The 21,022-nt window shown below is 52.0% G+C and overlaps 8 protein-coding genes across 8 annotated transcripts, besides 26 other annotated features; 4 read left to right on the top strand and 4 right to left on the bottom strand.

Moving 5' to 3' along the window:
- Positions 1-434: 434 nt before the first annotated feature.
- Positions 435-484: a microsatellite.
- A 342-nt stretch (positions 485-826) lies between these two features.
- PVX_100610 (hypothetical protein, conserved) lies at positions 827-2,376 on the bottom strand (the record flags this gene model as incomplete). The annotated part of the gene is made up of 3 exons (XM_001613818.1): positions 2,028-2,376; positions 1,714-1,799; positions 827-1,467 (listed from the first exon to the last, which is right to left on the bottom strand). Exon 3 carries the CDS (start codon positions 1,325-1,327, stop codon positions 827-829), a length of 501 nt encoding a protein of 166 aa, XP_001613868.1. The 5' UTR covers positions 1,328-1,467; positions 1,714-1,799; positions 2,028-2,376.
- Positions 1,200-1,221: a microsatellite.
- Positions 1,475-1,512: a microsatellite.
- Positions 2,194-2,244: a microsatellite.
- Positions 2,377-2,387: 11 nt separating the features above from the next.
- Positions 2,388-2,515: a microsatellite.
- A 150-nt stretch (positions 2,516-2,665) lies between these two features.
- Positions 2,666-2,743: a microsatellite.
- A 125-nt stretch (positions 2,744-2,868) lies between these two features.
- Positions 2,869-5,196, top strand: PVX_100600 (elongation factor g, mitochindrial precursor, putative; the record flags this gene model as incomplete). Its single annotated transcript, XM_001613817.1, has 1 exon — positions 2,869-5,196. One exon carries the CDS (start codon positions 2,869-2,871, stop codon positions 5,194-5,196), a length of 2,328 nt encoding a protein of 775 aa, XP_001613867.1.
- Positions 4,392-4,426: a microsatellite.
- Positions 5,197-5,737: 541 nt separating the features above from the next.
- Positions 5,738-5,760: a microsatellite.
- A 79-nt stretch (positions 5,761-5,839) lies between these two features.
- On the top strand, positions 5,840-8,879 carry PVX_100595 (hypothetical protein, conserved; the record flags this gene model as incomplete). The annotated part of the gene is made up of 10 exons (XM_001613816.1): positions 5,840-5,859; positions 6,399-6,647; positions 6,909-7,226; positions 7,374-7,463; positions 7,620-7,666; positions 7,758-7,806; positions 7,918-7,983; positions 8,145-8,322; positions 8,539-8,608; positions 8,833-8,879. The coding sequence occupies 10 exons, from the start codon at positions 5,840-5,842 to the stop codon at positions 8,877-8,879; spliced, it is 1,134 nt and encodes a 377-aa protein (XP_001613866.1).
- Positions 5,971-5,994: a microsatellite.
- Positions 6,297-6,329: a microsatellite.
- Positions 6,802-6,865: a microsatellite.
- Positions 7,513-7,567: a microsatellite.
- Positions 8,005-8,037: a microsatellite.
- Positions 8,039-8,093: a microsatellite.
- Positions 8,659-8,682: a microsatellite.
- Positions 8,880-8,947: 68 nt separating the features above from the next.
- PVX_100590 (hypothetical protein, conserved) lies at positions 8,948-9,954 on the top strand. The gene is made up of 2 exons (XM_001613815.1): positions 8,948-9,319; positions 9,704-9,954. Exons 1-2 carry the CDS (start codon positions 9,069-9,071, stop codon positions 9,888-9,890), a joined length of 438 nt encoding a protein of 145 aa, XP_001613865.1. The 5' UTR covers positions 8,948-9,068; the 3' UTR covers positions 9,891-9,954.
- PVX_100585 (hypothetical protein, conserved) lies at positions 9,827-13,067 on the bottom strand (the record flags this gene model as incomplete). Its single annotated transcript, XM_001613814.1, has 10 exons — positions 9,827-11,071; positions 11,165-11,229; positions 11,360-11,464; positions 11,580-11,663; positions 11,844-11,925; positions 12,064-12,151; positions 12,334-12,418; positions 12,592-12,663; positions 12,797-12,851; positions 12,987-13,067. 10 exons carry the CDS (start codon positions 13,065-13,067, stop codon positions 9,827-9,829), a joined length of 1,962 nt encoding a protein of 653 aa, XP_001613864.1.
- Positions 10,429-10,465: a microsatellite.
- Positions 10,553-10,580: a microsatellite.
- Positions 11,777-11,841: a microsatellite.
- Positions 12,025-12,077: a microsatellite.
- A 427-nt stretch (positions 13,068-13,494) lies between the features above and the next one.
- Positions 13,495-13,532: a microsatellite.
- A 367-nt stretch (positions 13,533-13,899) lies between these two features.
- Positions 13,900-13,946: a microsatellite.
- A 9-nt stretch (positions 13,947-13,955) lies between these two features.
- On the bottom strand, positions 13,956-14,962 carry PVX_100580 (hypothetical protein, conserved; the record flags this gene model as incomplete). The annotated part of the gene is made up of 4 exons (XM_001613813.1): positions 13,956-14,016; positions 14,222-14,328; positions 14,504-14,602; positions 14,711-14,962. The coding sequence occupies 4 exons, from the start codon at positions 14,960-14,962 to the stop codon at positions 13,956-13,958; spliced, it is 519 nt and encodes a 172-aa protein (XP_001613863.1).
- Positions 14,829-14,861: a microsatellite.
- A 196-nt stretch (positions 14,963-15,158) lies between the features above and the next one.
- Positions 15,159-15,193: a microsatellite.
- Positions 15,194-15,453: 260 nt separating this feature from the next.
- Positions 15,454-15,474: a microsatellite.
- A 424-nt stretch (positions 15,475-15,898) lies between these two features.
- On the bottom strand, positions 15,899-17,005 carry PVX_100575 (hypothetical protein, conserved; the record flags this gene model as incomplete). Its single annotated transcript, XM_001613812.1, has 1 exon — positions 15,899-17,005. The coding sequence occupies one exon, from the start codon at positions 17,003-17,005 to the stop codon at positions 15,899-15,901; it is 1,107 nt and encodes a 368-aa protein (XP_001613862.1).
- Positions 16,509-16,530: a microsatellite.
- An 852-nt stretch (positions 17,006-17,857) lies between the features above and the next one.
- On the top strand, positions 17,858-20,623 carry PVX_100570 (F-box domain containing protein; the record flags this gene model as incomplete). Its single annotated transcript, XM_001613811.1, has 3 exons — positions 17,858-18,137; positions 18,282-19,429; positions 19,850-20,623. The coding sequence occupies 3 exons, from the start codon at positions 17,858-17,860 to the stop codon at positions 20,621-20,623; spliced, it is 2,202 nt and encodes a 733-aa protein (XP_001613861.1).
- Positions 18,145-18,172: a microsatellite.
- Positions 20,624-21,022: the final 399 nt, after the last annotated feature.

Below are 21,022 nucleotides of genomic sequence, written 5' to 3'. Positions count from 1 at the left end.
AACCCCCCATAACATCGAACTACATAGCGAGGTAGAACAAAACGTCTGGAAGTACTTCCCCGCGTACGACCCGGTCAGCAGCCCCAGTCTTTCGAGGCGCCAAAGGAGAAGGCGGCACTTGGAGCGCTGCATGGAGGGCCTCATATAACTGCCTGCGTCAGGGAAGAGCCCAAGTTGACTGAGGGGCCAAGTGGGTAGAGAGCCTTATTCGCTCACCCTTCACCCCCGCTAAAATTGCTAGTAAAATTTGGCTGAACTGTCCTCCCCTACCATGGCGCAAGAGGAGTCCATCCTCTCCCCCCCGTCTTACTTCCCTATACACAGACACCCACCAGAAAGACCTTTCATTTTCGAAACGGAGGATCTTCAAAATGGAAAGTGTTGTCCCTGCTATAGGGGGGTTACAAAAGTGCATCATCGTGTTACTATAAAATGTTTTTTTTTTTTTTTTTTAATTTTTTTTTTTTTTTAATTTTTTTTTTTTTGTAAAATGGACCATGTAAATGTAACGGCCATGTCGGAGGGGCGGGGAAGTCCCACTTCCGCTCCGATAAGGAGAGGCCTTCTTCCAATTGCGGTAAAATTACACACCCCCTTCCAATTGCGGTAAAATTACACGCCCCCTTCCAATTGCGGTAAAATTACACGCCCCCTTCCAATTGCGGTAAAATTACACACCCCCTTCCAATTGCGGTAAAATTACACGCCCCCTTCCAATTGCGGTAAAATTACACGCCCCCTTCCAATTGCGGTAAAATTACACGCCCCCTTCCAATAGCGCACGTAGGCAGACACCTCCGCGTGTGCGCTTCTCCCCTGGGGGGGCCTAGCCAGGCCCAACCTTCGGAATGTCAAAGTGCTCGCTGAGGGAAGCCAAGTTGTCATTAAACTTCTGCAGTCGCTCGCGGTAACTCTCCTTCAAAATGCTTTCAATTCGTTGCTTCTCCCTTTTCTTTAATACCAGCTGATAGGCCTTTTCCGCCTCGGTTAAGTTCAGTTGCAACACTTCCTTCAATTTTGTTTCATCGGATGGCTTTCCCGTGCCGTCTTTGTCTTTCCCACTCTCCCTTTCACTTTCACGCACACTTGTTTTTCCATCTGCACTCATTTCATAGTCCTTCCCCTGGCCCCCCCCTTGGTCATCGTACATGGTCGCATTTTCTTCATCGTAATTGCTCCTGTCCGTTTTGTCTTCCCAGATTTTTTTTTTTTTTTTTTTTTTGCCATCTCGTCCACCTGCGTACTTGGACCCTTTGGAGTGGCTGCCTTTTTTAATTCTCGAATCCTTCAGTTTTAGCTTTCCTCCAACGAATTCGCTGTCTTTCATTTTGTTTCTTCTGGGGTGCTACTCTGGGGTGCTACTCTGGTGTGGTACTCTGGCGTGGAAAAGTGGGGCATATCAAAATGCTGCTTAAGGGCACACTGGACGATCTTTCACATTATGTCTTTTCGAAATTTTTACCTGACCTGTTCAGAAAAAAAAAAAAATAAATAAATAAAAAAAAAAAAAAAATTCCACTTTGGAATGGCTAGCTGGGGAAGTTATGGAGATCATTCCGGGGCGCGTTCGGGCGCCGCAACGGAGCGACTTGCGCATGTCTGCGAGTGTCGGCGAGTGTTAGCGAGTGCGTCTGCGTGTCTGCACTTCCTCGCAACTGTGTCATTGTGCCACTATTCGGCTATTCCCCTTTGCGCCGCTCCCGGTGTGCTCACTTGGGGGCGCTCTGCTCATGGCGACTCCTTCCCCTCCTCCGCATAAAAATAGTGGAAAATGAAAATCAAAATGGCTATGGAAATGCCTGCAGGGGGGTGGAACGGCCAGGTGGGCGGTACACTCGGGAGGTAGTACTCTCTTATGGGCGGCACTCTCGGATGGGCTGTACACTCGTATGGGCCTCCTCTCAGTCGCCGCGCCGATGCAATCACTGAGGGGGATTTCGCGCAAATTGGCCTCTTCGCAGCTGTGAAGTTAAACCGCGGGCAGAGCGCTTCCCCGCCGCTCTCCCCAAATGTATGCAGCAAATTACCCAGGATGTTTGAGACTAGGTACAGCTCATAGTCCATGGTGCGTTGTTCCTCCTTTGTGCGTTTGTGGCTCCCTTGTGCGTTTGTGGCTCCCTTGTGCGTTTGTGGCTCCCTTGTGCGTTTGTGGCTCCCTTGTGCGTTTGTGGCTCCCTTGTGCGTTTGTGGCTCCCTTGTGCGTTTGTGGCTCCCTTGTGCGTTTGTGGCTCCTTCGTGCGTTTGTTCCTCCCTTGTGCGTTTGTACCTCCTCCCTTCGGGGGATCAGTTGGCGGAGTTCCTTTTTGACGAATCGGCCAAATGGCGCGAAGATGTGCTTTTCCCAGCGCTACGCGTTTGCAACAATTTTTTACGTTCGCTGGTTGAGCGGATGGAGTGGCGATTTTTTTTCCCCGGTGAGGCGGTGCCGTTGGCGCTATGCGGTGTGGGATTGTGCCGCGTGGGATTGCTATACGTGGGACTGCTATACGTGGGACTGCTATACGTGGGACTGCGCCGCATGCGACTGCACCGCGTAGGACTATGCCGCGCAACCCCACGATGAACCTTTTCACCGCCGTCAAATAAAACACTCCAAATGGAAGTGAGTTTCAGCCAATTTGCCAGTTCCCGCGATTCGTTCTGCTCGCCCGAAATTCCACGCCAGGTGCCCGCCCCAGCGTTGTCGCTGTGTTTTCCCCGGACTGCCGACCCAACAAGGGGGCGAGGCAAAGCGGGGGTGTGGGGCAGTATATACCTTCACCTGGGGGGGCAACGCTCCTACGGGTTGGGTTCCCGGGTTAGCGGTAATCGGTGAGCGGCTCATCGGCTCATCTGGCTACCGCGCCACCGCCTCACCGCCCAACCACAATGATGGCGTACGGCGCGCGCGCGCTGAGGCGGCACACCTGCGCGCTGCCCAAAAGGAAAAGGGCGCTCCCCCGCCCGCACAGCGCAGGGAGAACCTTCTCCTCCATCTGTGTGGACAACCTGCGAAACATCGGAATCAGCGCGCACATAGATGCAGGGAAAACGACGCTAACGGAGAGGATTCTTTACTACACAGGAAAAATAAAAAGCATACATGAGGTGAGAGGGAGCGATGGAGTAGGTGCCACCATGGATTCAATGGACCTCGAAAGAGAGAAAGGGATAACCATTCAGTCCGCAGCAACGAACTGTAATTGGCACTTTAATAATAGTAGCTACACCATTAACATAATAGATACCCCAGGGCACGTAGATTTTACCATAGAAGTGGAAAGATCCCTACGAGTGTTAGATGCAGCGGTTCTGGTCGTTTGTGGAGTGTCTGGGATTCAAAGCCAAACATTAACCGTGAATAGACAAATGAACAGATATTTCATCCCGAGGCTTTTATTTATTAATAAGCTAGATAGAGACGGTGCAAATGTAGGTAGGACACTCAGTACCATCGAGCAGAAGCTCAATCTGAATACTCTCCTTTTGCAAATGCCAATTGGAATTGAGCAGAAGTTTAAAGGAGTGTATGACCTTGTTTCGAGGAGGTGCTACTTATTTAAGGGCCTAAATGGGATCATCGTGGAGGAGGTGAACGATGATGAGGTGACTGCACACGATCCGTCCTTCTCGCACGAAGTGGTGGAAATGCTTAGGACCCGTATCTTCGAAAAGCTAGCCGATGTGGATGACGAATTTGCGGAGGTTTTCCTCAACCAGGAAATGGGGGACATCCGGGTGGAAGACGTGGCTAGCGCCATCCGCAGGTGCACCATCAGGAACGCCATCGTGCCCATCTGCCTGGGCAGCGCCAAGAACAACGTGGGCGTCCAAATCCTGCTCAACTACGTGTGCAGCTTTTTGCCCTCCCCGCGGGAGGTGCCCAGCTACGGCTACGTCTACGAGGGGGGAGCGGCGAGCCATGCGAGCGACGCGAACGGGGAGAACTCCGCTAACTCGGCCAACTCCTCCACTGCCGCTGACTCCGCTAACTCGGCCAACTCCTCCACTGCCGGGCGACGGCGCGTGGAGCTGCGGTGCGACAGCGCGCTGCCCATGGTGGGCTTCCTGTTCAAAATACAGGAGGACGCCTTGCACGGCCAAATGAGCTACCTGCGCATCTACCAGGGGAAAATCAAGAAGAAGGACAGCATCACCAACATGCTGACCAGCAAGCGGGAAGTGGTGAAGAAGATACTCAAAATGCACGCGAACATGGCTCAGGAAGTGACCGAAGCGCATGCAGGGGACATCGTTGCAATTAATGGGATCAGCGGGAGCACGGGGACGACTTACACGAACGGAGTCTCCTCGAATTTGCACCTCCTAAATATACATGTGCCCAAGCCAGTCATATCCGTGGCAGTGCAGATAGAGAAGAAGGGGGACATGACCAAGCTGACCAAGGCGTTAAACAAGTTCGTGAAGGAAGACCCAACATTCCACGTGAAGACGGATGACCAAACGAAGGAAATTCTGTTCGAAGGAATAGGAGAACTCCAATTGGAAATCTACAAAGAGAGGTTAAAAAGGGAATACGGCATAGGGGTCCAACTGAAGAATCCTCGAATTAATTTTAAAGAAACTATCACGAAGCCGTATGAGTGTACATACACATATAAAAAACAAAAGGGAGGTGCAGGACTGTATGCACATGTTCATGCGATTTTCGAAACTGTATCAGATGATTACAACGAAACGAGTTACTGCTCCTTCGTTAATGAAGTGGTGGGAAATGATCTCCCCAAAAATTTTATTTTATCAATTGAGAAGGCCTTTAAAGAACAAGTTGAGAAAGGTTACCTGAACAGTTCAGAAATTATTAACATGAAAATGAGGTTGATTGGAGGGAAGATTCACGAAGTGGATAGCAACGACTTGGCATTTAAAAGAGCCACCATTCATCTGATTAAAGAAAACTACCACAACTTTGTTCCCGTTCTTTTGGAACCCATTATGCTCGTCGAAATTATTTCCCACTACGAACATCAGAGCAACATCCTCACCAGCATCACCAAGCGGAAGGGACTGGTCACCAACATCGTTAACCACATGAACGCCGTTCATATTTACGCGGACATTCCCCTGAAGCACATGTTCAATTACATCAACGAGATTCGCTCCATTACGCAGGGCCAGGGCACCTACACCATGGAGTTCGCCCGCTACGAGCAGGTCCCCCGGAGCGACTTGGACGCGCTCCAGCGCGGGGGGTAAGCGGCGAGGGTTGGCGGCGAGGGTTGGCGGCGAGGTTGGCGGCGAGGGTTGGCGGCGAGGTTGGCGGCGAGGTTGGCGGCGAGGTTGGCGGCGAGGTTGGCGGCGAGGTTGGCGGCGAGGTTGGGCGGCAAGAATATGAGGTGTTAATAGGAGGTGTCACCACGTTAGGAGAAACGGGGCCTACCGCAGTCCTCCTTATAGGGCCATCTCCGTGTGCGCTCTGCCCGCAGTTGGCGCGGAGAGCATATACACTCAGTCGCCCCGCCAACCACGTCTGCGAGTTTGCTCCCGTTTGGCCGCCTTTAACGAGGGGCGCGCCTTCACGTGTTTTTTTTTTTTTTTTTCCCCCCAACTGTAGCGGCAATTGGGAGTGCAAATGCAACTGCGACTGCAACTGCAGCTGGATGCGATTTTTTTTTTCGCTCACCCGACGCCCCACGCCAACGTCGCTTCGCTTCGAGGCAACGAATCGGGGCGCGCTCCACCACCCCAACACCGCCAAGCGCGCACGATGAGTCGGCACATGTCAAACGTACATTCGTATGGGTGTAAAATATGGCCGCGTACGGATACGCCCCTGCGCAGCATGCGATGTAGAGGTACACCCGGTTCAGTTCCTGGGCCATCCCTCAGCAGCCACAAAATGAATAGCAACAAGGAAAAGTAAAAGGGAGAGGGAGGTACTCGTTGTGTCCCCTTTTTGTTAAAAAAAAAAAAATGGAGCCCCTCCTGAGAGGTATCCACCCAAACGTACATTTAAAGGGAAGGTATCATTGGAAGGGTGCGCCTTTTTCTAAAGGGGAGGGGAAGAAGTTCTGTTGTTACCACCTGCGGAAGAGTGTACCGAGAGAAGCGCCTCCTTTAGGTGATGCAGGGCAGGGTGCAAGGCATCCCCATTGCGAGTCGCCTTCCAGTGGAGACCACCCAGCTTGGTGCCACAACGTCGGAGTCAATGTGGAAGAGGGGGGGAGGGCCAGCCCCCCCACCACGAAAGGGTTGCGCGGAAAATTGCTGAGTGGAAAACTGCTGAGTGAAAAACTGCTATGTAAAAAACTTCTGCACAAAACATGGTTAGAAGACAAGCGCATCTGTGGGTATTCCTCCAAAGGGGAAAGAAATGCTTGGCATAGCATACTCCCCAGGTGCTGCTTCTCACCCGACAGTCGCTGCTTCCCACCCTGCAGTCGCCGCTTCCCCACCAGTGGCCGCCCCTTCACGTCGCTTCCAAACGGACCACAACCCAAACACAAACTTAACCACATCGTCCTCACCGACCAGTTCGTAAACCGAGAGAAATTGAAAAAAGAAATTTTAGACACCCACAAAAAGCTAACCGCGGATTCCTTCATCGATAAGAGGAAAGAGGAAATTTATTTTCTGCTAAAAAGCGCTATCATGCCGAACCTGAAGGGGAAAATTTACTTCGTCGGATCCTGCGAAAATCATATATGGTATGCAGCCCCAAAAAGAACGCATACGGGAAAAGTGTGTAGAAGTATCGGCTGGGGTGTTGGGTGGCTAGTCAGCTAGCTAAAACCGCACTTATGACAAAAAAAAAAAAAAAAAACGCACTTTCGCCTGAACGGGTCAGGCAGAACTGAGCTGCACACACGTACATACGTACATACATACACACATACGTACATACATATACACATACATACGTACATTTACACATGGGTATGCCTTTTTTTCCGCCCCGCCCCCCGAAGGATAAAAAACTCAGACATCGACTGCTGCATAGTTGTGGAGAACTGCGAAGACAAGAACAGCTACCTGTACATTTTGAAGGTCATCAAAAGTGCCATCAATCTGATCTACCCCTCGCTGACGGTGAATATCATCAAGGCGTCCGTTCCGATAGCCAAGATTTACAGGGAGCAGAATAACATTTGCGACATTAGCATAAACAACACCGTGGCGATTGTGAATACGAAGCTGGTGTCTTCTCTCTGCAACACGGATGAGCGCGTCACGATTATAAACCGCGTGATTAAGTACTGGGCTAAACAGAAAAACATCAACAACAGGTGGGGCAGCGCACCTGACCGTGCCTGCCGCGTTTCTGCGACGGGCATGGTGCAGATCTCCATCGTGCACATGACAATCATACGTGACGTCACCGTACACATCGCTTCCGCACACTCATAGTGCCGCCGCGTCCCCCCCTCAAACAGATCGCAAGGCACCTTCAGCTCGTATGCCCTATTTCTGCTGACGTATTACTTTCTGCAAAATCTGGAGACCCCCCTGCTGCCTCCCTACAAGTAAGGCGAAATAGGGGGCCACCTCCGCGGTGTGTGTGATCACATGGGGGTATACACATATATATACACATATATATACACATATATACACATATATATATTTATTTACGTGTGTGCATGCCTACACATTCACACGTGCGCACCTCCACTTGACAGGTCCATAGAGCGGGAAAACGCCTCCTCCTTCGAAATAAACAGCGAGTGTAAGTGGGATGGAACGCCGTGAAGCTCACTCCTCGGTTGACAGCTCGGAATAGGAACTACATGATGGCTTTTCCCCCTATCCCCTCGCAGACTTCTTCCTCCAGGATGACGTGGAGATGCCCTTTTACACAGACGCGGGGTAGCGGAAAGATGAGAGAGCGCGCAGAACGTGGTGCTGCGTTACGTGATGGGTGTCTCTGCCCAATTGGCACCCCCTCCCGTTGATAACTGAGTTTCCCTCCCCCCGCAGCGACATCAAGAGCAAATTGGACACTCCCCGGAAGAACGAAGACGACGTGTCGAAGTTGCTGTACGGGTTTTTCGAGGCAAGCGGGAGGAAAAAAAAAAAAAAAAAAAAAAAAAAAAAAAAATATATACATATATATATATACACACATGTGCATACACATGTACATGTTCATACACACGCCGCGCCGCTTCACCGCAACACCGCTTCACCGCGCAGTTCTACTCGAGGAGCTCCTGCCGGAACGGAATAACCCTTGACGTCTACAACAACCAGATAATCGAAAACAAAGATATGACGGCCAACATTTTCTGCCCCATCACGAAAAGAATTGTGAACACGTACAGCATTAACACGTGGAAGAAGATGTTCCAGAAGATCCTGGCTGCCCACGAGCGACTCAAGGGGGTGAGCGGCGGAGTGCCACTGTGCGACTGCCACTGCCATTGTGCAACTGGGCAACTGGGCGACTGCCACTGTACCACTGTACCACTGGGCAACTGGGCGACTGCCACTGTACCACTGTACCACTGGGCAACTGGGCGACTGCCACTGTACCACTGTACCACTGGGCAACCCTTTTTAATGGTGGGATCCCCCTCCTCCCTCGTTCCCAACGCGCAGGGAAAGAGCCTGGATGTCATTTGCGAAGAGACGAAGAATACCACACCCAACAGAAAAATTGACCTTAAAGGTGAGCAGGGAGGGGCAGTAGAGTCCCCCAGGCGAAATGGCGGGGCGCCACAAAAAAAAAAAAAAAAAAAAAAAAGCAGAGGCAGAGCACGCTTCAAGAGTGGATGCGCTGCTATATGTGCGGCTATATGTACTGCTATACATACGGCGATATAATTTCTTTTTCCTTTTCCTTTTCCTTTTCCTTTTCCCTTTATTTTTATTTTATTTTTTTTTTTTTTCCAGATCACCTGCTGAGGCGAAAAATATTTCAGGGCCTGCACGAGCCGTAGCCGGAGGCCGCACCCCGCGTCGCCCCCCGCCGGTTAATCGTTCCTCGTCGTAACTACCCCCCTGCGATGTTGTTTCCCCCCTTCGCAAAGCTATACGTAGGACACACACAATGCATACGCATCGGGCGCCCTCGCTCTGAGAAGTCACTTCCTCTTCTACCCCCTCTCTCCTGAAAGAAGAACGAAAGAATGATCCGATTCGTTCGCGCGTGTCGCTCCAAAAAAGGAAGCCTTTTCGCAACCAGTGTGAGGCTGTTAAAACGTGTTAAAGTTAGCCCCCTAAAGGATGGGGTTATTAAAAAAAAAATTGGGGAGGCACAGGGGAAGGTGACTGTGGATGATGCCCTGCAGTACTTCACCAAGGCGGAGCTCTTTTTTCTCTTCTTCTTTCCGTTCACTTGTGTATCTGCCTATGTGGTCGCCATGTGGACCCTCTTCAAGTATATCTGTGACATTCGTGATGTAAGTCGCGGGGGGGGAGGCGGTCATCACAGGAGTGCACCCGATAATGCAGCGCTCCATTTGTGTGTGTGTGCCCCCCTCGGGATAATGGCTCCTACATGTCGTTTCCCGCACGTCGCTTCCCGCACTTCCATGCCCACGCTTGGACGCCCCCTTTTTCCCCCCCCACCAGATCGATCACTTCATCCGAACGGCGCGCTGGCTGAGTGGGAAGGAGCCCTACCCCTTCGAGTACCTGCGGGCGGAGCGCAGCGCGAGGAGCCTCTCGGGGGTAGCCATGCCGTTGCGCCAAGCAGCGCCAAGCAGCTGCGACGTCACGCCGCTACCCTCTACACTGCTATGCCTCCCCCCCCCCTCCGCAGAGCAAACCCGTCATCGTGGCGGAGAAGAAGTTCGAGTAGCCCCCAGGCGGTGCGCCGCTTTACCGCTCACCGCTTTACCTCTTACCGCTCACCGCTCACCGCTCACCGCTCACCGCTCACCGCTCACGGCCCCCCCAAGTGTTTATTTTTGCGGAGCGCGGCCTCGATCCGCTCTGCGCGCCTGTAGAGCTCCACGACGTTGAGCGACTTTACAAACCGGAGGAGCGGGGCGATCTGCATCCCCTCCAAGTGCAGGCAGTTGACCTTGTAGCAGCACATGGCATCGAAGAGAGACAGGGAGGAATAAATAAAATTCTTATCCTCCGAAGAAGAGTAAATTTCCATAATCATTAGAGGAGACAGCTGTCGGCAGATCTGCTCCCCCATCTGGTAACTGTTCACCAGAATTTGCTTAAAGAAGTAGATGAGCTTCCCCTTTTCAAACAGCTGCTTATTGGTGGCTTGGTAAATGTACATGGCAGCAGACACGAGCTCCGCATGATTGGAGAGTAAAAAGTGAGCATACGTTTTGCAGTAATTACACACCTGGCCAATCACACAGAGGATGTTAATGCAAATCTCTTTCCTTTCTCGCAAGTTAATAGCGTAGATGTTAAAAAGGAGATCCATCATGTGCAGGAGGATTCCGCTGTTGACTATGCCTTCGCACATCCACTTGCTTTTACTTAAATTGATGTAGAGGAGACAAACCTTTTGCACAATCTCGCAATCATTTGATAGAATTAACAAATTGCATGTCTTGTGAATGTCCAATCGGATGAGTACCGTCTTCGTCTCTTCGTTGTTACTCGTTATGTTTATCAATACGCTTAATATTAGCACAGCTAGCTTTTTTTTTTTTTTTTTTTTTTTTTCTTCACATATTTTGGCTAGAAAGTAGACGATTGCACTTACCAAGGTGGAGTCATATTTCTTTTTGTAATCATTTGAAAAGAGCAGCAGCTTGTGCAGGATTTTTTTTTTGATCTTCATGTTCACTCCGTGCTTGAGGATGCACGCGATGATGTGTTTGTAGCTGCTGTCGTGTTGGTACCTGCAGCGCTGGTTGATGTACCCGCACTGGTGCAGGTGGAACAGCAGGAAGTCGCTCACCGAGTGGTCCTCGCCCGCCAGCAGCTGCTCGATCCGGGTGAGTGCAAAGGTAGTACCAGCTGAAGCGGTAGTGCCCGCGGAAGCGGTAGCACCGTTTGGGGTGGCATCCACAGCGCCCCCTGCTTCTTCACCCGGGGCAACCGCCTGGGCGGGGGTCTCCTCCTCGCGAAGCAGCTCCAGGCAGTCTTTGCGGTAGCCCGCGGAGTAGTCCCGTGAGCGCAAGTGCAGCAGGAAGTTCAGCACGTCGTTCATGGCCTGCAGTGTGGGGGCGGTTCAGAAGCGGTGACGATGCGGTGTGGAGGTGGTATCACTGCAATGTCACTGCGATGTCGCCGCTGCACGACCTACCGGCATGCCGTCCGCGTTGATCGCGATCGCCCCCTTGATCAGGTCCGTCACGTTGAACTTCTCCGCTGCGAGTTGGGGGAAGAGGTGAAATGGTGGGAAAAGGCCAATCGGGGGGGAAAAAACCGTTTGGGGTCCTATCAAACCCATTGCTGGTGGCCAGCTGGGGATCCCTCCCCCATCACGCATCCACCTTACAGAGGAAACCCGAATCTAGGCAGTAGAGTAGGTAGTCAGACAGGCGGTGCAGCACGCGGTTGATTTTGATCTGTTCGCTTCGGTGGGTGTCCAGGAGGTTCACGCCTGTGGGGTGAATGGCACGAGTGTGTTGCGGCAGTGCGGTTGAGAGGCGGCAATCTGGTTGGGAGGCGGCAATCCGGTTGGGAGGCGGCAGCCCGGGGGGGGAGCGGCAGCCCACCTGGAATCCGGTTCAGGATGACGTTCAGAAGGTACTCGAGGTTTCTCTCCACCTTGGTGTGCTCCCCCAGGAAGTCCATCACGTCTGTAAGGGGGAAAGAAGTGTCGCCACAAGGGGGCACACGGTCATTAGTACGGGGTGTTCAACGCGGGATGGTCAACGCGGGGTGATTTACTCCGGGTGACTGGGCGCACTACGCAGATGAGTAATACACAGGGGGGCTATAACTCTCTGCTCCCTCCCCTTCTGAACATCTGCACCGACCGGAGCTAATCACGACGTCTCCTTCCTTCAGTATGACCAGCATGGACTTGAAGAACATCTTCAGTTGGTCAAAGTAGGATGGCTAAGATGGGGCAAACGTGTGCAGATGTGTAACCCATTTTGCAACGCTGCGCGGGGGCTTCTTCGCAGTGCATCTGTGAAAAGGGGTCTCCTTCTGCATCTCCCCCTTCTACATCTCTCCCTCCTCCCTGCCGCTTACCTTTATTTTTAGGGCCGTCTCGAAATACCCATACACATCCGAGTTGTACAGGAGGGCATCCACTTGGACTTGTATCAGGTTGGCGTAGCTGCGGTGGATGGAGAGACGGAAGGGGGGGAGGTTCAGCTGTTGAATTGCTGTGCGGGTTGGCAGCATTGGAGTGCTTCCTAACCCAGTGGGTGCGCGGGCCCACTGTTCGCTCGTAAAGGAGGCGTTATTGCTCAAAGTCGCCTGCACATGTTAATATGTTTTCATGTGCGTGTTCCCTACAAAGCGTTGTGGATGTCGTTGGGCGTGATCGAGTTGGCCACCACGTAGACCTCCGCGTGCAGGTCCTTATCCGTGACGTCGAACTCTGGAGAGATGGGGGGAGGAAGCAATCGGAACAAAAGCAAATGGAGAGGCTGTGCACTGGTGAGACGTAATTACTGAATGGTGTGCATAGGTACACATCCCATAAACACACACAGGACAGGTGGACCAGCTTGCAGCTTCGCTGATGGGAGGAGGTCCCACGGAGAGACTAACCCTGTTGACTTTGGTGGGATATTTTAAACGTGATGAATATGTCTTGGCTTTTGTCCAACAGAGGGGGGATGACTGCAGTTGGGGAAGGTGGAGAGGAGTCACACCCAAGTGGAAACACACCCATGTGGAATCCCTCACATGTGGAGGAACAACCCCGTTGGCTGCACCCTATTGGGGAGCCCCACTCTACGTGCCTTCCACTTACACATCCTCCTCAAAATTATACAGACAATGGTGTGCGTCTCGTTCTTCAAGTAGACCTAAGGGGGAGGGGATGGCAGCCACCGCATGTGCCCCGCTGCGACTATCCGTGACTGCGCATCTGCACCGTCACACAAGTGACAAACTTTCCTCCTCTCCGAAAAAAAAAACACAGCGGCAACTCCCAAACCGACCTCGTATCCAGACCACTTCGCCAAGTCGTCCGATAAGTTCATCTTCTTGTAGTAAAAATTCTTCCGTATGATGAGCGGCATTTTGGAGTCGTTCTGCGGGGTGTTTAGCGGGGGCGCGCCATGCACGTGGGTGTGTCTGCAGTTGCCTCTGCGGTTGCCTCCGCAGTTGCCTCTCCGGTTACATCTGCTGGTTGCGCTTCGACGTGGCCTCACAGGGCTGCACTCATATAATTACGACTAAAAAATTGAGGTGGTTGCTCGCCAGCTGGTAAAAGTTACTGTCCGCCGTCTGCAAAGGAGCGCAGGTGGAGTGTGCGGTGAGGCGATGCAAATGAAGAGCAACATGGCAACTTCGCTTTGGAGGAGCATCTCCCCCCATGCGCATATGCACACTGCGGCTTGCACACATGCGTCGTGCAGTTTGCTCGCTTTTGTAACCCCATCCAACTCGATCATGCTCTTCTGGTCTTCTATCTTTATGCTTATTTCGATTCCTATTTTGTGCAGAGAAAAAAAAAAAAAAAAAAAAAAAAAAAAAAAAAGAAAATATGAACAAGTCAGCAAAGTTAATTTTGGCTAGCTCCTGAAAAGGTCACTTTGCGCTGCAAAAGGGAGACGCCTTTTTTTTCTCATCTCGCACTTCGAGCTGCATATTTTTGTCTGTAGAACTCTCCCCCTCACCTCTGTGGTCGATGTAGAAGGTGCTCTCGCTCGAAACGGATGCGAAGTCTAATCAGGAAGAAAAAAAAAAAAAAATGACAACAGAATTGTGCAAGTTAGAAGATGCTTCAAATGGGGGTGCAAAAAAAAAGTCTACCCAGTGCAACACCTAATTTTGAGCGTGTGTGCAAAGTGAAGGGGTTTGCTTATACGCCTTAGTGCGCTCAGCGAACAGTTCCCTCACAGCGTTGGCACTGCTGCTGCTTATGCCGCTTATGCCTCTGCTGCCACTGCTGCCACTTGGGGGGGCTAACTTTGAAAGGACTTGTGGATGAAGAAGAAGTACTCGTCGAACACGACTTTGCGGTACCTGCCGGGGAAGGGGATCCACACGTTGGTGAGCTCGGCGCGAGAGGGCGAATGGGGGGGGGGGGGAGGCAGCCACCCAGGGGGAGATTAACCCTCAAGCAGTTAGAGGCCACCAAGTGAGAAGCCAACCAGTTAGAGGCCACCAAGTGAGAGGCCAACCAGTTGGTGTGCCCCCACGGGGGGAGAGGGGAATCGTTTCAACCTACCCGATAAACGGCTGCACGGAAAGGTCGACCTTCCTCCGTTTTGAATGATGCCCGGTTCTGCGGCATCTCTCCTCGTACGTCTCGTTTGTAATTGGCACGTAGATATTCTTTCAGAGGTTCATATGGTGAAGGCAGAAGGGGGGGGAGAAGTGCGTCTTTATAATTATTGAACTCTCAAATGAGGAAGTGCACCAATACGTAAACAGTACACACATCTACGTTGTGTGTGCATGCCGGGGTGAACTCTCCCGGAGAAGCCTATGCTCAGTCTCTTCAGCTGACCATGTTCAGGTTGAACATGTAGTACGTGCTGTATGCAACGCATAGCTGCTTGACGAGGATGCTTTTGTTTATTCCCTTGATGCCTATGTCGTTAATGGCCTATTCGGGGGGGATGGAAAGATAACCACAGGGTGGACATGTGCGTATCAATACCTGGAGGGGTAACCCCGCGTGCACTTTCACACGTCCGTGTGCAGTCCCCCCTACCGCGCCCTCCTTCAGCGTGACATGCACATAGTTGGACTGGTCACACGTATATATCTGCCGAATGTCAGCAAAAAATATTTTGAACTGAACTTCGTAAAAATCCTTCTCGTAAAAAAGCAAATGGTCGTAAGAAATGATCATGTAATACTTTCCCTTCTTTCGATAGCTCGCTAAATTTTTGCACTTGACAAACTCGAAGTGGAGGACGAGCGAGTTCACAGATTTGCTCAGGCTCCTTCTCAGGTAGCACATTTTTTTCGCGCGGGGGGTACAACAGGGGAGAGGAACATCACATAGCAGGATGGTAAAACACAGAACAGGACAGAACAAACTTGCAAACAAGTACGGATGCGAGGCATACAAAATGAAAAGACTCGTGGTGCGCGAAAAGGGGAGTCAAGTCAGTGGTTATTTTTACTACGTCCAAAAGGTGAACAAATAATATGCTATTTTTTTTTTTTTTTTTTTTTTTTTTTCCTTTTTTGCCTGAACAGGCAAGGTCAAAATGCGCATTTCAGCCAAAACGTTTTTCTTCCCATTTTGCTTTCATGCGAAGTTTGTCAGCATTAGCATAAGGGCGACAAAAGAGGATTGCTCACAGAAGGTGGCCGAATGGACGAAACGGAACAGGTGTGTCTCGTGAGGTATAAAAACGAGTTCCTAAATCTGGCTGATTAAAGCTTTGAAAGTTGCGTTCGGCGGGGGCAAATGGGAGGTCTCCCAATAGCCTGCACACGCACACAGAAAAAAAAAAAAAAAAAAAAACACCAAAACAGGAAAATACAAAACACGAAAATGCAAAAGCTAAAACACAAAAAACAGATTAAACGATCAAATAGCCACGCATAAAAAGGCAGGTACAACACATGGCTGCGTGGCGGACATCGCCATCAGTTTGCATATCCCCTGGAACGTGCCTTCCACCTCGATCAACTTTTCTCCCACTCTCAAACACTTCGTACCGCTGACAGAAGCATCAACAGAGTGTTCTCCCATTCGTGCACGCGAGTGAAAGGGCCCCACCTGTGTGGAGAGAACATAAGGTTAAACTGCAAAATTAAGCAAAGGGTGTACGCACAAAGCTGTGTAGCCATTTTGTGTACACCCCAGAGGGGAGTGACCGAACTGCCTGGTCAGTTGATCCCCCAATTGGGAGGCCACCTCCGCGTCGAAGCACGAGCGGCATCCCTAAATGGCCCTGATGACGTTGAAGAGGTAGTGCGAAGCCTCCCTCGTGAACAACCCCTTTATGTGATATCTCACGTAGCAGCAGTCGTCCACTAGAAGCAACGACGGCAACGTATCGTGGGGGGTGAACGAGCCGATGGTTCTGCTCCCAGGGAGCAGCAGCGTGTTTTCAGCGTCCACACTTAATCTGTCATTTATAAAAAAAAAATTATTTTTGTTAAAATAATTGGCCTTTAAATCCTGAGCTATTCTTTTGCTGAAATACGTCGAGAGGAGGTATCTGTAAGGCGAGACGTAGCAGTAGTGGAGGTGAATTGGCTCCTGCCTGTCCCTCAGCCTTACAGCATTGCCTTCCTCAACCATGCGCATCTGCTGTGTGTGCTGTATGTGCTGATTGTACGGTGGGTGTGCTCCATGCTGCCCCTTCCGGCGAGCAAAGTCGGCCAGGTACTTCCCCACCTCGTGCACGTGGCTCGTTTCGGTGAAGAGGTACAGGAGGCTAAACTTCCCAAACAGAATGTCGAAGAGGCTTTTCCTGGAGACTCTTTCCCCCCGGTCCCCACCGGAAAAACAGCTAACCAACAAATTGCTACTTATCCTATCGCTGTGCTGGCACTTTTTAATTTTGGTGGAGTATAAAAATGCCTTTTCACTCCCATCACTCTGCTTGAACAGCATGCCCTCCTGGTACTCCTTCACGTGGTACGAAAAGAACTTGAGGGCGCTTCTCCGCTTCGTCAAATAGGGGCGGAAGGTATCCCGATCGGGGTGTAACCCGTCGCTGTACAACCTGTCAATGGGTAACCCGTCGGTGTGGAGCCTGTCAATGGGCAACCCCTCGATGGGGGTTCCCTGCGCACTCAGAAGGCCGTCCTGGCTGTCGCCGTGGCCGTGACGGTCGCTCCCCACGAAGGTCACCGGGCAATCATCTTTTTTTATTTTTTCCCCTTTTAACGCAACTTGGGAGCCTTCCCTATTGGTGTGTACCCCCGAGGGGAAAAAGGAGAAATTTTTTTTCTTTCCTTTTGGGGCGGGCAGCTGGGTCGCGCGGTACTTCAGCTGGGCGCAACTGGAGAGGCGCCAAATGCTTCCCGGGCGATGCGCCATGGGGGCCGCAGAGCAGCGCGCACAAGGGGGAGGAAAAAACTCAGCGAAAGGGGGGACACAACTCAGCGAAAGGGGGAAAAAACTGAGCGGAAATGGCGCAAAGGTTGAGTAAAAAAATGTGAAGAAGGGGGAAAGCGGGGGGTAAAAACTCGGAAAACAGATTGGCAAAATTGGGAAAACGGGCGGGAAAAAACTCGGAAAACGGGCGGGAAAAAACTCGGAAAACGGGCGGTCAAAATTGCGAAACAAATGCGCGGCAAAGTTAAGCGAAAAAAGGCCGCTCCCGTTCGCGGTCGATGCGACGTCGCATGCGGCAACTCATTTCGAAGGCGTTGCCGGGGAGCGCCGACCAAAGGGTGAAACTGGCCAAGTGGTAAAGCGGCGAAGTGGTAAAGCGGCGAAGTGGCACAACAGCGAAGTGGCACAACAGCGAAGTGACACAACAGCGAAGTGACACAGCGGCGAAGCGGCAAAGGGAGCCGCGCGCGCAAAACGGAAGAGGCGAAATTCCCGTGCACACTTAAAAAAAAAAAATGCGAATTTTTTTTTTTTTTTTTCCTTTTTCCAGCTCTGCTTTAAGCGCATTTGACTGTTCGTTTATTTTTGTGGCCGTCCATCTGATTGGGCGCGCTCGATTCATCACGCTCGACTAACTACACGCTCAGTTGGCTACCTCCCCCCATCTGCGCTTGCCTGGTGAACACTTTTCGGATCGCTCGCTCGGTTATTCGTGTGCCCACTTGCAGACGGCGCGCGTGCTTCTCCAACCCGCAGACGGCGCGCGTGCTTTTTCAACCAGCAGACAGCCACGCTTATCAGCCACGCTTTTACGCTGCCCCCCCCCCAGGAATAATGCGAAATGGGAACGATGCACACCTGCTCGTGGGGATCTCCAGTGACGCTTTCGCCAATATTACCAAATTTTTAACCCTTAACGAGGCACTAAAACTGAAGCTGGTGTGCAGGCATTTCAGGGAGAACATAAAGGATGAAAATGCCTTTTGCCAGAATGAGTGGATCAGTTTGAATAACTACATAAGGTTCGTGCGTTTCGTTCATCCGGAGAAGTTCGCTTCGTTCGTGGTGTCCCTCCTGAGCGACGAGCGCAATGCGTACGCCAGTCCTTTCTGCGGTAAGGCCCACGGGAGAGAGGGACAAGTGGGGTAGCGAAGTTCCCCTCAAGCGGACACGCGCGGACGAGCGCGGCACTCCACCGCATCGTTACCACCTCCTTACCGCCTCACCACCTCACCACCTCACCGCCCCCCCCCTGCAGCTAGACGGCGCCCCCAGTGCGGGATCTCGAAGAAGCAGCTGCTGCTGCGCGACAAGCCCTTCCTAAAAAGGATAACGCTCAAGGGAGACTTCCTCAGGAACGCAAATACCTACGACATTAGCCAACTGCTAAGAGCACACGCGAGCACCCTGGAGGAGCTCCACGTCCACGGATTGAACGATGTAAACTGCCCGCTGTTCATTTACTCCCACCATGGCATCCTCTTCGAGTTCCTTTCCAAGGAGGTGCTCATGAGCAACCTCTCTGTGCGGTGCGTGAAGAAAGGCAATTTGCGGCACATCCAGGAGTTGCTGCTGCGGGGGGGGCGATTAGCGGCGGGGCAGTCAGCGGGGGAGCAGTCAGAGGAGGGATCGTCAGTGGAGGAATCGTCAGCAGAGGAATCGTCAGCAGAGGAATCGTCATCGGAGGAACCACCAACGGAAGAATCGTCAACGAAGGAACCCCCTGCGGGCGAAGCGGCCAGCCAGGGGGCCCCCCGCGGCAGGGACCAGAAGATGCACCTGCTGTGCGAGCACATCGGCGTGGTCTATAACTGGAGGAAAAACTGCTTCGAGCGGATAAAAAACTACAAGCCAAAGCTGCATCTAAGTAATTACATAAGCAGCCTGAGCACCTTACGGGTTCTGAACCTGTCAGGAATTCAGAGCTACGACATGATAGAGATGCTCATCTCGGTGCATCTACCGTCTCTAAAAACGATAAACATCTCCTGCTACGACTACTTCTTCTATTTCTACCACATGGTGGTCTCCATCTGTCTGTATGGAAGAGGGAAGGAGGTGTTTTCTCGCTACCTGAAGCTAAATAGTGTAGAAATTAACAGAGGCAGGAGTGAGCGGAAGAGGAGTGGGTGGGTCGAGAGGGACAAGGAGATGCACCAGCTGATTAGAGAGACGGATGAGGAGCTCATGCAGGTGAATAAATTCTCCACTGATTGCCAGGAGAGGTATGAGCAGGACGCCATAAACTACTACGCGCTGCATGTGAGTAGCAACGACCAGAAGATCTTCTTCACCCCCACGTACAGGGATAGGATCTGCATGCGGGGGGCCAACCGCCCGGTGCACTACGCGGACGGCAGCTACATCGCGCACGACTCGGATGGGGAGGCATTTAGCGGTGAGCCGGTTAGCGGTGGTGAGCATGCTGGAAGTGGTGATCCTGCTGGGGGTGGTGATCCTGCTGGGGGTGGTGATCCTGCTGGAAGTGACCTACTCGCCAGAAGTGACCAACTCGCTAGCTGTGACCACCTCGCTGGGGGGGAGGGCGCCCCCAGGTGGGGCAGCCCCTGCAGCACGCTGCGCAGCCTGGGGAGCGGAGAGGACAGCCCGTGCAGCACGCTGCCCAGCGTGGCCAGCGGGGAAAGCGCGGGGAGCGAGGAAGGCGGCCAGCGCGGTGACTGCCCCTCTGCGCGGCAGTCGCGGCAGCAGGCACATCAACCTGCAGCTCAGTCGGCACGGCAACCCCCCTACCAATCTGCGTTCCAACCTGCAGCTCAGTCGGCGTGGCAGCATGCATGCCAACCCGCGTACAAACCCGCATCGCAGCCGGCCCGCCGCGCAAGCGCGCCCGCCGAGGGGAAGCTGAAGCGGCTGAAGAGGGGGGGCTACATCTGGCTGGTGGAAAACCAGAAGCACAAGAAAAACGTCAGCATAGAAATGCTGTACCTGTGCAAAAATATAATTGAGAAGGAGGAAAAGAAGGGAAGGAAAAACATAATCTGTTTGATGAACGAGCTGAGTGTGGAGCACTTCTCCCTGTTTAACTACGGACTGAGCAGTCCCTTCCTGTGGCTACTAGTGCTCATAAGATGCGACAAGCTAAAAACGGTTTCTATTCTGGACCTCTGTCTATCGCACCTTCTCTCCGCCTTAACTTTTTTAGAAGCCTATCTGAAGCAGCACCTATTCAACTTCCAAGGAATGATGAGGAGGAGGAGAAAGAGACTGGGCTCCATTTACTTTCGTTTCAATGATGAAGAGGATATTCATTTTATAAATAAAATGTACACCCGCATTATAAACGAGTTAACTCTTTCTAAGTTTCCTCCGAGAAAGAACCGAGTGATCCACATCGTCATATACGTGTACAATAATAAGAAGGAGAATAAGCAGTTTGTGAAATATATTCGCAAAATATCTCGGTCCCTTTGGCGGTGCAATTACGTAGTGCACTACTCCATTCAGTACTATAAGTACAAATACTTCAATCGGTACTTTGACATTGATAACTTGTATCGGGACTACGTCGTCAATGTCCTCCTCGCCCACCACAAGCTCAACCAGCGCCTCCTCGCGGGGAAGCGGTGCGGTGAGCGGTGAGGCGGGGAAGCGGTGAGGCGGTGAGGCGGTGAAGCGGTGAGGCGGTGAGGCGGTGAAGCGGTGAGGCGGTGAAGCGGTGAGGCGGTGAAGCGGTGAGGCGGTGAAGCGGTGAGGCGGTGAGTAATGAGGTGCTCAGCGGTGAGGCGTCCAGCGGTGAGGCGTCCAGCATTGAAACTTTTAACAATTGCTCCCTCCTCAGTAATCCGCTCAGCAGGAGCGCCCTTTCCAGCGGCACCCCAATGGGAGCCTCTGACCGGGGAGGCGCACCACTTATACCCTCCTCTGTGTAGGAGTTGGAGAGGGGGACGCCTCGGGTGTGTGCCTGCCCCTCATCCCCCTTCGATATTTTCTTTTCACTTTCACTTTCACTTTCACGTTCACTTTCACTTTCACTTTCAC

This window comes from Plasmodium vivax, chromosome 14, assembly GCF_000002415.2.
Source record: "Plasmodium vivax chromosome 14, whole genome shotgun sequence".
Lineage (NCBI taxonomy): Eukaryota > Apicomplexa > Aconoidasida > Haemosporida > Plasmodiidae > Plasmodium > Plasmodium vivax.
This window is presented reverse-complemented; position numbering and strand designations above follow the sequence as displayed.